This window comes from Anopheles coustani, chromosome 3 (genome assembly GCF_943734705.1).
Source record: "Anopheles coustani chromosome 3, idAnoCousDA_361_x.2, whole genome shotgun sequence".
NCBI lineage: Eukaryota > Metazoa > Arthropoda > Insecta > Diptera > Culicidae > Anopheles > Anopheles coustani.
The window spans coordinates 73,530,710-73,543,217 of NC_071288.1; the positions used below are offsets into that span (position 1 = coordinate 73,530,710).

At 45.4% G+C, this 12,508-nt stretch overlaps 3 protein-coding genes and 1 non-coding gene across 4 annotated transcripts; all 4 read right to left on the reverse strand.

Moving 5' to 3' along the window:
* Positions 1–170: 170 nt before the first annotated feature.
* Positions 171–4,742, reverse strand: LOC131258476 (cationic amino acid transporter 4). Its single transcript, XM_058259802.1, has 3 exons — positions 4,516–4,742; positions 2,362–3,867; positions 171–2,274 (listed from the first exon to the last, which is right to left on the reverse strand). Exons 1-3 carry the CDS (start codon positions 4,655–4,657, stop codon positions 1,877–1,879), a joined length of 2,046 nt encoding a protein of 681 aa, XP_058115785.1. The 5' UTR covers positions 4,658–4,742; the 3' UTR covers positions 171–1,876.
* A 694-nt stretch (positions 4,743–5,436) lies between these two features.
* Positions 5,437–7,270, reverse strand: LOC131272550 (lipoyl synthase, mitochondrial). The gene is made up of 5 exons (XM_058274311.1): positions 7,145–7,270; positions 6,669–7,016; positions 6,312–6,526; positions 5,920–6,194; positions 5,437–5,836 (listed from the first exon to the last, which is right to left on the reverse strand). Exons 1-5 carry the CDS (start codon positions 7,205–7,207, stop codon positions 5,550–5,552), a joined length of 1,188 nt encoding a protein of 395 aa, XP_058130294.1. The 5' UTR covers positions 7,208–7,270; the 3' UTR covers positions 5,437–5,549.
* A 407-nt stretch (positions 7,271–7,677) lies between these two features.
* Positions 7,678–7,749, reverse strand: Trnaa-cgc (transfer RNA alanine (anticodon CGC)). The gene has a single exon. It is a non-coding gene; the product is annotated as a tRNA-Ala (tRNA).
* Positions 7,750–7,987: 238 nt separating this feature from the next.
* LOC131258762 (uncharacterized) lies at positions 7,988–12,409 on the reverse strand. Its single transcript, XM_058260141.1, has 2 exons — positions 11,908–12,409; positions 7,988–11,812 (listed from the first exon to the last, which is right to left on the reverse strand). The coding sequence occupies exons 1-2, from the start codon at positions 12,407–12,409 to the stop codon at positions 7,995–7,997; spliced, it is 4,320 nt and encodes a 1,439-aa protein (XP_058116124.1). The 3' UTR covers positions 7,988–7,994.
* Between the last annotated feature and the right edge of the window lie 99 nt (positions 12,410–12,508).

Genomic DNA, 12,508 nt, shown 5'->3' on the forward strand with positions numbered 1-12,508 from the left:
GAAGGCTACGCTATTTATAGGGTATAGTCCAATTCTTCCCATGTATGTCTGTTCATAGTACTTTTCACGACACGTGGCATCTGAAATATTTGAACGTGCTTAACGACTTTTCGGCATGAAAATAATTCGGAACAGAATAAATATAGTCATTAAATTCGTTACATGTGTATATATTTTATTGTTCTTATTTGATGGGTTCATGGTAGCTTGCATTTTAATGGTTATTTATGTCGTAATTTTGCATTTATGTTCGTAATATATTCGAAGCATGTATTGAACACACACATCGCAATCAGTAGGTGTAGATAAAAAACCTTGTAGAACTGATAGAAACTTGTGGCGTAGTTGTAAACTACTAATTGATCTAGTGTACTCTGGTAGTCCGATTATGCTTGGAGCTATCTTGTGTGTTTTAATGGATGTTTGCGCGACACCTTTTCTGATAATAACCATTCGTTTACTTAGCCAGTTTGTCTGCTATGCTTTGCTAGTCTGCTTTCGTGTGCCATGTTTAGTTTGAGTTACGAGATAAGTATAGTTATTACTGTAATCTGTAACAAGTACCGGATACGGACAATTATCTAAACACGATGCGTGGTGATCTATCTCTTCGTGTTTTCAGTAGTTTTGCAATATGAATATGTACTCTTTTATTGACCGTGCATTAAATTCTACTATACTTTTTTGTAATATACAGCGGCCGTTTACGGCTTGATTCACTATTCGGTTACCAATTTGAATGTATGTATATTGTTTGCGGCTTATAAACTACGAAAGGTATCGCTTTGCGAGAAAAACTAATGGGAAGGTCTTCAATAAAAAAATCTTTGCTTTGTATGATTTACACAGCAAAGCAACGGTAGAGGAAAATTAGGTGCCTGTTAGTGACGTAAGTTACCCGTTTTAAAAGTGTTTCCTCATACTGTATAGTGCTTAGAGCGTCTAAGGTCGGTGGTTGAACAGTGGCTCGCTTGCCACGACTGTATCGGACGTACCAAACAATCCATAAAATACTGGACTTGATATTTGTTGTGTGACTTATTTTCTTTAAAAAATGTATAGATATTAACAGTCCTTGGAAGGATAAAGTAGTAGCTCGGAAATGGTAGGGTTAGGCATATTTTCGTGTATCACAACATAACAATTATTTAAACTAGCAACACTTTCGCAAATTATTCAGATATATTAGGATAGTTATCTTACTAAACGGGTCCTTTCAAAGCGTACACATATTTTACCCCAGCTGTAGACTACAATGTTCACTTAAAAAGGACAGAAACGCTAGCTTCATGCGGAGACATTAATTTTTCTAAGGCAATTGTTAGTAGCATGATATCTAATACTGTGTTTAATGAAATTTCGTTATTTTTTAATAAACATAAATCATCATTTACGTACACCATCAACATAATGTTTGTCCTTAGCAAAAACATTAATTACAAAGTAATATGACAGGTGCGTTTTGTTTCTTTGCCCGAGAGGTAATGGCAATCGTTTCTTTGGTAGATAGCATCGTACAAAATTGTTAACACATTTTGCATCTGTTATTAGTTTGCAAGTAGCTTAGACAGTATTAGTCCCTTTGAAATACGACTAAGTGTTGTTTTATAGTTGTTTGAAAATGTTCAAGTAAAAGGTCTGCCTAACAAATATGTCTATCGTAAAGTTTACCAAATTCTTCTTTGAGAAAAGCTCATCGAATTAAGTCTACCATGAATGTAATGTACTTAAGACAAGTGTGACTACCAAGCGTCCTGTTAAAGTCTAACGGAATGTCTTGATAAAACATCGTTCTTCTATCATAGTAAAACTCAACTGATACGGTTCACTTAAATGGAACAGTGGTCCTAACCGTTTTGGTTTATCGTGACTCCATTTAAGAATCGTCATCATCGTCGTCGTCGACGATCGCCTGCTTGTCACCGGCCGTTTTGCGGCTTATTCTCCCCTTGATGATCTTCGTGACGGTTACCTTTGTGCCACCTCCAAGCGCCGTGCTGGTCGATCCCCAGCCCCGAATCGCCTCGTTCGTGGACATCAGCATCGAGTACGACGTACCGAGTTCGCCTTCCTTGCTGTTGTGAATACCGTACAGGAAGTACACGAGCATTCCGATGGACAGCCAAATGAAGAACCGCAGCCAGGTCAAAAAGCTGAGGTGTACCATGAGCTCGATGTTGCAGAAAATGCTTAGCGCTGGAATGTACGGCACGAACGGGACCTTAAACTGTAGTCCGCGGGTATTTTGATGATGAGCTGATATAACTACCACACCTATGCGGATAAGTAGGGCGTTAGAAAATGGTATAACTTTGGTACATCTCTGACAGCAAAGCGGTGGGAGCCGCACATGCTACTTACAGGCCACAAGACAGAATAGTAGGAATCCGTAAAGTCCCAGCGCCCACCAGGTACCGTTGTACAGCTCGTCCCAAGAACTCGTAAGCTGGAAGCAGATGGCCACACTGAGCACGCAGAACATAAGTACCGCACCGGAACAGGCCACACCCGGCTCACAGCGTCCCAATACCGGTTCCAGCCAGCGGAACTGAGGTCGCAGTCGCCCGGCGAGTGCGATTTCGATCATTTCACTTGTCGGCGACGATGGATCGATCGTGCTGGACTGGGAAGACGAGTCAATTCCACCACCACTTGACGCTGGGGCAGCCAGGGTGTCGCTTCCCACCGGGCCGCCATCTTCCTCGTCCGTCCCGGGAGTGTCCGGTGCAAGATGAACCGTTTCCTCGACCGAAATCGGCCGGTACCGGAGTACGATGACGCTCGCTGAAACTATGGTGTACGCAAGCAGCGTTCCGATCGACATGAACTCGACCAATTTTTCCAAATCGAAGAGCAACGCCAGCAGTGCACTGCACAGTCCCGACAAGGCCAGATTTAGCAGTGGCACCTGCGTCTTGGTGTTTACCTTGCCGAAGCAGGAAAACAGCAGCCCATCGCTAGCCATGGCGTAGAGGCAACGAGGTAAGGCGAACAAAGATCCGAGCAAGGTCGTTGTCATTCCACAGATGGCCCCCGTTGAGATGGCGTACTTCGCCCAGGTGATGCCACGCGTTCCGAACGCATCCGGAAGGGCTGCGGCCGGATTTATCTCATTGTATGGAATCATCAGCGTTAATGCTGCCGATACCAGAACGTAGCCGACCGTAACCACGCACAACGACAGTATGGTGGCGAGTGGAATTGAGACGCTTGGATTTTTGGCCTCCTCCCCGGACGTGGCAATGCTGTCAAAGCCCACAAAGGCGTAGAAACAAGTGGCAGCTCCCGCCAGCACACCACCGTACCCATGGGGGATGAATCCCTGATTCGGCAGCGACCAGTTGTCGATCGAAGCGTACCAGAAACCCAGCACCACGACCAGCGTCATCACGGCCACGTTCACCGTTGTCAGGATGCTGTTGATCATGGCCGTCGCCTTGACGCCGGCGGCCAGCGCAACCGCGTAGCTCAGGCACACGAAGAAGGCAAGAAAGTCCGGATACTTTGCCAGCAACTTCTCGTGCATTTCGCCCGTCACCTCCATCGTTAGGTTGGCGACCACGTTGCCAAGCATCGAATCGACGTAGCCACTCCATGCTCGGGCCACCGAGGCCGCCCCGAGCATGTGCTCCAGGATGATGTTCCAGCCTATGACAAACGCCCAAAACTCACCGATTGAAACGTAGGTGTAGACGTACGCCGAGCCGGCCTTGGGAACGCGGGTTCCAAACTCCGCATAGCACAGAGCGGCAAGGAGTGACACAATGCCAGCCAGGGTGAACGAGAGTACGATGGCGGGCCCAGCCATTTCCTTTGCCACGGTTCCGGTGAGCACGTAGATACCAGCACCCACCATATGACCGATACCTATTGAAATGGGGGAATAGATCATTCATAGCTATACGATGCAGGTGGAAACATATTGTAAATCAACCATTATAATAAAATCGTCAATTTTAGTTGAAACACTTTTACTTATTAAACTTATTCATTGAAACACTTCTTACTATTTCCTTTTAAATAGGTGAAGAGTTTAAAAATAGTTTAAAAATTGTATTCTAAAGGATAATCACATCGTTCTAACAGTTGACGATATCAATTAGTAAACATATGTTTGGGACACTAGAGGACATTTTCGCGGCCGTGTTCTACTAGCTGTTAACAATTTTATTTTCATATCAATCTTCGCGTTGCTAAATTACAATGTTTACCTACGTCGTTAGCTGCTAGTTAGGGTCCTTACGAAAATGGGTGAGGCCATGTCCAACAGATGTTGGTATACTGTGCCAAATAAAACCATACGAACGCAAGCATGAACTCCACCTACAGGAAGAATACTAAACGACGCTCCTACTTGAAACTAGTCAACAGTAGACAAACACTAACAATCAAGTAAACAAACTGTTCGCCACCTGCTTACATGTGAGGTGATGGGATATGGAGTATGGATGTAATAATCTTTTGGGATAAAAGTTAACAAAAAATACACACAAAAACAATGAAAAATATAGTTACCTAGCAGTGTTATGTCGAACGTAGTTAAACATCGATTCAGTGGCGTTTCCATGAGATCCGCCGGAAGCTGCTTGGTGCGGTTCATTTTGGAGCACAGTCCGGACATGACGTGCCCCAGAATCATCCTTCTGGCACTAGGCATCGTGGCTAATTGCGATTGAAATTCCGACAAACCCAACTGTTCGCTGGCCAAGCACTGTGGGCGACTTCAAATCCTACCATATGGAACGCACGGTGAAAGACAGGGGAAGAAAAAAGAAATCACAGCTAATCACGCAGCAGGATGGAAGTCAACAAAAAACGAAGAGTGAAAGACACGCACCCGAAAAAAAAACACGACAGTCACTAATAAAAGCACCCCGTCTTAGTTGGCGAGTCCTTGAAATTTTTCTCACTTGTTGAGAACACGACCGAGGGCACGATGAAGCAAGAGTGGCATTACGATCTAAATCATTAAATTTTTTCCACTGGACCTGTCTCCTAAGAGCCACCAAAATGGCCTGCCTTCCTTTCCTTTTGCACGGACCAGACAGCAGTGTTCCAGCTGGACACCTTCGCCCAACGATTGGTCGTCGTCCAGCGGAAGAGATGGGTCCCGTCGTCAGCGTACCGTTCGCTTGCGTTGTTCAATTTCTTCTGACCACCGACTGGCAGGATGTGGATCGTGACGGATGGCAACTTGTTCGATTTTCTGCGTGCTTTCATACGCACCATGTTCGCATGTGTTTGTGGAGCAGTCATGCGCACATTGTGCCAAAACATTCCGGCATTTCGGTACGAAACACCATCAAAGGTGAGGAATTTAATACGATGCAAACATTGGATGGGATGGTCCAGACTATGCTAAATGTAGGAGCAAGCAAGCGAAACATATGCAAAATATTCGATCCAAGCACTGAACTAGAATTCACAAACTCAATGCACTTTCTTGTTTCCGTCGGTAAAAACTAATCAACGTTTATTACGTTTCTTGCTTGAAGCAATAAAGAAAACAATAAAGCCAACGGTTGCATGGCCTCCTAGATAAAGGTCGCTCAACGCTTGTCCTCTTGCTTCCCTTCGTGGGATGGTTTCGTCGTATTTTCTGCCTCCGCTGCCGCCGCCCGATTGCGCAGAATGCTGGTGATGAAAAATTCACCCGCCTTGTACGAACTACGTACAAGCGGTCCGCTAGCCGTGTAGAGGAACCCGAGCTCATTGCCACGCTCTTCCCAGTGTTTGAACTTTTCCGGTGTCACGTACTCGATCACCTTCAGGTGCCTCTTGGTCGGTTGCATGTACTGGCCGAGCGTAAGACAGTCGACGCCAACGGAGCGAAGATCTAAAACGGGAAGCGATCAAACCAATGGTTCGTTATAGTGACCCTCGAACACTTTTGGCCTCATGTTTCCAGTTCGATTTTACCCTTTAGCGTCTGTTCAACTTGTTCGTCAGTCTCGCCCAGTCCGAGCATGATGGAGGACTTGGTCATGAGATTCGGATTGATTTTTTTCACCGTCGCCAAACAGTCCAAACTCTGCCGGTAGCGAGCCCGCCGATCACGCACGAAGGGTGTTAGAGCCTCGACTGTTTCGATGTTGTGCGCGTACACATCCAATCCAGACATGGCCACCGCCTGGATGCACTCCACGTCCCCGCGGAAGTCGGGTGCAAGGCATTCTACGAATATTCGAGGGTTTCTAAAGGAAGGCAAGCAAACAAATTAAGGAAGCTTTCATAACCCTTTGAAGCATCAACTTATAAATTAAGTCAATTTTGAATCCAAAAAGCTGGAATAACTTAGGAATCAGTCCTACCTTGCCTTAATCTCCGAAATTGTCGCAGCAATGTGCTTTGAGCCACCGTCCGGCAGATCGTCACGATCAACCGATGTGAGCACAATGTAATCCAGTCCCCAAGATGCAATCGCGGTCGCCGTATTGACTGGTTCGGCTGGGTCCAATGGTGGTGGTATGCGAGCGGTTTTCACACTGCAGAAACGACAGCCTCGTGTACAGGTGTCGCCCATCAACTAGAATCAAATACAGTGGTTAGTATACAGCATCCGGTGAATTTTAAAACAGATTCACTTTCATTCCTTCACTACTCATTGATAACGTCAGACTGTCTTATCAATGTTTTTTTCCCTTCCCACCCAAGGTTCCTCCACTCACCATAATCGTAGCAGTTTGCGTGCCATGCTCTCCGCCTCCCCAGCATTCACCAATGTTGGGGCACTTTGCCTCTTCGCACACGGTCGCTAACTTCAGCTCCCGGAGTTGCTCCTTGATACGTGTGAAATTTTTGCCCATCGGAATCTTCGTCTTTAGCCACGGCGGCAAGCGGAGCCGCTCATTTTCACCCTTTTCACGCCGAAGCTTCCCCTCGTACGCCGACCAGTCATCTTTGTTGTAGTCCGGGTGTTGTACAAAGTCTTGAAAGTTGGGTCCACTTTCCAGTCGTTCGCGGATTTTCTCCAGCTGTGTTGCACTGGCGGCCGTGTGTTTACACTGCGACGATACCTAGGCGCATCGGTAAATGAAAAAAAAGATTTCATAATCAATTTGTGTTCCCAGAGCATTCCAAACACCAGAATAGCTCTATCGCATTGCACCTCAAAAGTGTTCTAGTATAATTAACAGTTTCTTACCTTCACTGGGACATATTTTCCTGAGTGGAGCGAATTTCGCAATAGGCCCAAACTGTTGGCCATCCTGAACAGCCGAAGGATGTTGATTAGCAAACTGCAAAAGATTTTTTGTAGTAGTTCTGTGAACTAAACTGACAGCAGCGTTGACTGAACGACCAAAATATTTACCTTATGACCAAGGTTAGATGGTCAAGCTTCTTTTTTCAGTTTTACACCTTGGTAATAATTTGAAATAATTTTGATTCGTTACTGTTGCTTTTTTACTTCATGTTTTTGGGTAAGAGCTGAGAATTTATAAAAATATTAACATGACCATCTCAATGCTATATAATATTCATTTCAAGTATGTTGAAATAATTAAGACGTAGTTTTTCTCATGTCCATTATACTACAATAAAATGTGGCCACATTGGAAGAATTGCTTTTAACATGTTTTTCTACCAATTTTTCACAACAGTTTTCTAGTAAGCATGGTAACATTATATCGATTGTGAGAAAATTCAGTTGGTTGGGAAAAAAAAATCTATACACTCTGGAGATGCCGGGGATTGAACCCGGGACTTCTCACATGCGAAGCGAGCGCTCTACCACTGAGCTACATCCCCGATGGTGAGCCGGGTGACTAAGAAGCGAACGCATCACCTTTGCGATTAGCTCATAGTGTAGTTAGTGGGATTTAAAAATAATGTGTGTTACATTTATTCCAGCATATTTTAACGCCGATATGAGAGAAACGTATTCTTTTTATACAAATAAATACATATAAAATACATATATCATGTCTTAGTAGGTTTCTAAAACACAGTTATGATGTATCACATTTTATTCAAGACACTGTCGCTCAGTTAATTCAACTTACATTCTCGTACATGGATGCCGTTTTTCCGTCGTCATCTGTAACGTCTGAAGGAAAGTTAAATTTACTTATCAAATACTCCACCATCCAAGGACGATTTTCAATCGTGAACTTATGCAATAACGTGGCATTACGATGCAACGGATACCGGAACCGGTAAGCGCTTTCTACGGAAGCCCCGCACTGTACCAACATTTCGGCGACCGCAAGATGTTCATTCTCCAGTGCTATGACCAACGGCGTCCGTCCACAATCATCTTCAGCGTTAATTTTAACATTTGCGCTCAGCAGCTTCCTACAGATGTGAGTTAAATTATTGAGCACTGCCACGTGTAGGCTGTTCATGCCCATGCTGTTCACTTCATCGATGTTGGCCCCGCGGTCCAGTAAGTACTGTACCATCGCTTCGTTTCTCATCACAACGGCTATGATGAGTGGAGTACGTTGCAAAAAGTCTCTTGCCGCTAGAAACTCCGGACTTCGGTCGATTAGCAGCTTGAGTGTGGCCAAATCTTCTAGTAAACACGCTCGCAGTACATCTTCTGCCCGGATAATGACCCCAGCCTGCAGCAGAGTCACAATTTGGGACGTACTTTGTTCGTTCTCTATCGCAATGGTCAACGCCGAACGCTTGTCTCTGGTCAGTAGGTTAACATCTAACCCCGGCAGTGGCAGCAAGAGCGTAAGGATTTTTCGGTTCCCACTGTGAACGGCACAGTGCCACGGACAGTAGTTGTTCTCGTTCCGAAACAATCCGTTTGCGCCGTGCTGAAGAAGAATCTCGGCACTTTCATAGTTGCCGCTGCCACATGCTAACATCAGTGGGGTAAAATGGTGGTCCCCGTTTACGAGATCGATGAGCGTTTCGTGTTCCCGCTCCGCTTCCAAAACGGTCAGCATGTACTTTAGAACATCAACTCGATTCAATCGGGCTGCTAGGTGCAGCAGCTCTCGACACTGGATGCCATATCTAAAGGATCGATGAAGCATTACGAACATTTCGTAGTGGTTTCCTTCCAACGCATCTCGAAGTGGATTATTCAGGTGACTTTCGGTGGGGTCCGAGAAGTGGAACCTTTTCCGCTGGTTATGCAGTCGACTTAACAAATCCCGATTGTCACGCCTAGCAATGGTTTGTATGATCTTCACATTCACGCAAGGATCAGCACCGTAGTCGAGTAGCAATTGCACAATCGCGTTGTCATGGTAACGTAATGCGAGCAGCAGCGGCACATCGCCTAATTTATTCTTCTCATTTACCAGCGTCCGGTGGCGGCCGAGTACAAAACGAAGAAGCTCCTCGTCCCCACGCAATGCGGCCCAGTGAAGGATCGTGTTCCCTAGATGATCACCCGCACCAAGAAACCACTCCGGTGGCAACAGATTCATCAGCTCGCAGATAAATTCTTTCGGAAGACGATTGAACATGGCACTTAATTCGGTATCGATAATTTGCTGCATAGTAGTCTCATTACATGATTGATAAACGTTGCGTATCACATCTAGTAGGCCATATTTGAGCGCCAATCGAAAGCAAAACATGTGCGGATACTGTATCAGCATTTTGACCTTTTCGGTAAGTTGATCGCACTTGAAAAAGTTGATTAGGAGATGGAAAAAATTATCATTTCTATTCTCGTAATTGAGTACTTGCTCGATAAATTGGGTAGGATTTCCATCTATGGCGATCGATAGTACATCTTGCTCCAGAAAGCTTTGTCTCAGCAGTAGGAGATTTGCACTGTTATCTCTCTCTTCCGCCTGTTCAATGACTTGAGCCAGCGAGTGCGTGTGAAAATGTTTGATTAAATCAAGAAAATCTATCTGCTGTTCTGTCCATTTGGTTTGTTGGTTAAAGATTTGCTGAATTCCATAGCTCTCGTCAGCCCCAATGGAAGGATGTTTCGAGTTGCTAGAAACCACGTTGTACAACTTTAACCGATTCTGGACTAAATATTTCGCGTTCAAAACCACCGTCCTGCTCGAATTGGTCAGCGCATCGTACGAAAGGAAATCGTGTGCCAAATAGTTTCGTAAATTTCGCCCCGTAACGACCGGTACCGCGGTTATTGCAAGATCTGCCATGTTGTCCCGAAACAGTCCTACATTGCAGAGTATTTCGGCGACCTCCAACAGGCAGTATTCTAGTGCAATATGATCCGCGTTTGAGGATAGTTTTCCTGTGCTTATATGTTCAGAACGGTTCAATAATTCCGCCATGCTGTCCAGCAGGTCGTCAAACATTTGCTGAAGCACTTGTTCATCGGTTTTTCGTGCTTCTTTTAGCTTCTCCAGAGCTGCCCGGGTATTTACTTGCGCCCGTCGATCCTTGATAAGCTCCTTCAGCACCCGGTATTTGTTGTCCAGCACGAACACATTCGGATAGTAGCTTTTTGACAGCCTTCGGTTTGCAAACTGAACGTATTCCTCTAGCTCCAACGGTAGACCGAGTGCCTGAAGTGTCCTCACCGTCTCCTCTAGTGCCACGTCGATGCGGGGTTCGGTGCGACCAAGTAGGGCATCGATTCCACGGAAGCTTTCCTTTGCTAACCGCTCCCACACGTTGCCCCAGAGATACCGGCGCGTTTCATCCTGTTCGACCGTTTGCAAACGAACTATCAACTCTCGGGCGTACATTAAATCCGTCTTCTGTACGAGCTTGTGTCGGTTGGCAAGCTCTGTGCTGGCCAGAATCCAATCGACGATTTCTCGCACCCGATCAAGACAGACCGTCGGTTGGCGGGCGTAGGTTTCTAGAAAGAAAAACTCATCCACCGATCGTCCGAGAGAGTTATTTTCTACGCGAATAGCCACAATTCGTAGTTCTAGCTCGCGCAGAATGTATTCAAGCTCTTCACGAACGGATTCATCCGATGGTGGGTCCACGAAGTCACGCAGTAAGTATTCGATCAGCAGCTTTGCTTCGGTCAGCTGTTCGGGGAGGAACGATTGGATCAGGCTTGCCTTAAACTCCGTTCCAACGAAAGCTATGTAGTCCCGAAGAGCCTCGATCGAGGTGAATCCTCGCAGATAGCCCAAATATTGTCGATAAATTCGAAAATTTTGCTGTGCCTGCGTGTACACGAACCAACGACGTGCTTCGCGAAGGTTGGTTTCGATTTTTTGAAATACAGTCGCAAGCTTATCTGGTTGTCCCCGGTCATCTCGCTCCAGCTCCCACTTGGACAGGGGGTACCCGTGGCTAAAGAACTGTCTCAGATCTTTAGTGCGCTCGGTTAACACGTCGGAAGTAATCAGCTGCAGCACGCGATTCAACTTGGCCGTAATGTTTGGCGTTTCGCGCGTACTTTTGATCGTTTCACCAATTACTTGGAGCGTGCGCTTGATGGCGCGAATGCGAGTCGACGATGGCACTGGGTGGGGGACGATCGGGGACGACGGAACGCTGCCGTCCTGCAACCCGTCGATGTACGTTAGTATCTTCAGGATCGAATAGTGCTGCTTCATGGTGTAATAAGTGTCGTTTAGTTCTTTGAACATTGTTTTCGACCTCCGGCGACGATCCCACTCGATCGTTTTTTCATAGTGAGCTTTCAAACATGTCTGCAGCTGTGGGGAAAGCTGATCGAAAGCAGGCTTGAGGTCGGTACCGCAAGATAGGATGGATTCATCTTTTCGAATGTCTTCCCTTATGAATGTCCGAACTCGTTTGGGAATTCCCCGCACCGGCATCTTTGACGGGGATTTTAAACATTCAATCACACATTCTATGTACTGCTGGAAAGTGAGTTTCGCTGCAGGTGAATTAACCAGTTCATCCCTGATCAACATCAAAAAGCGTATTAAACGTACTGGAAGTAAAGTTAAAGTAACATCAAATTTACGGTTATACAATGTATCGTTTTGTATGAAATTGATAACTCAATTTCACTCACATAATAAATACCTTTATCAATGGTGAATGCATAGATGTCGAACCCGTTGACGGGCTTTCCCGTGACGAGCTTCAAAAACACACCGATGCAAAACTGTAGCTGCAAAAGGGGCAGCTTCCGATGGTGTGTTTTTAAAAAGAAAACATGTGCATAAGTCTGGCGCAGGCGATGAACGAGTGATTCATCGATATCGGTATATAGTCCCGTCTTATGATGCTTTTCGATAAGATCAATGCATTTCACCATATCTGCCGTACGGCTGGACAACTCGTCATTCTTTGCTATTCCATCTACCTGATAAGCGGTATTTTGATAGCTTGCCTTTATTAGCTCGTACTCGACAAAGTGCACTATTTCAGCAGTTAGGGGGATGTTTCGATGCTTCAGCTCTGCGTACGCTAGGGTCAGGTTAGTAATAGAAGAGTTGTCGTCTTCATTCCGCACTAATTGCTCCAACTCACTGAGGTTTCCGTTGATCATAATGTTTTGAATTTTAAGACACGATCGATCCATTTTGATTTGCTGAAGTGTTCACAATCAATCCAACGTCCAGTGGATACAGTGAGTACAGTCAATCCAACATTAACAGTTCGCTGTTCAAGTAAGACTGTT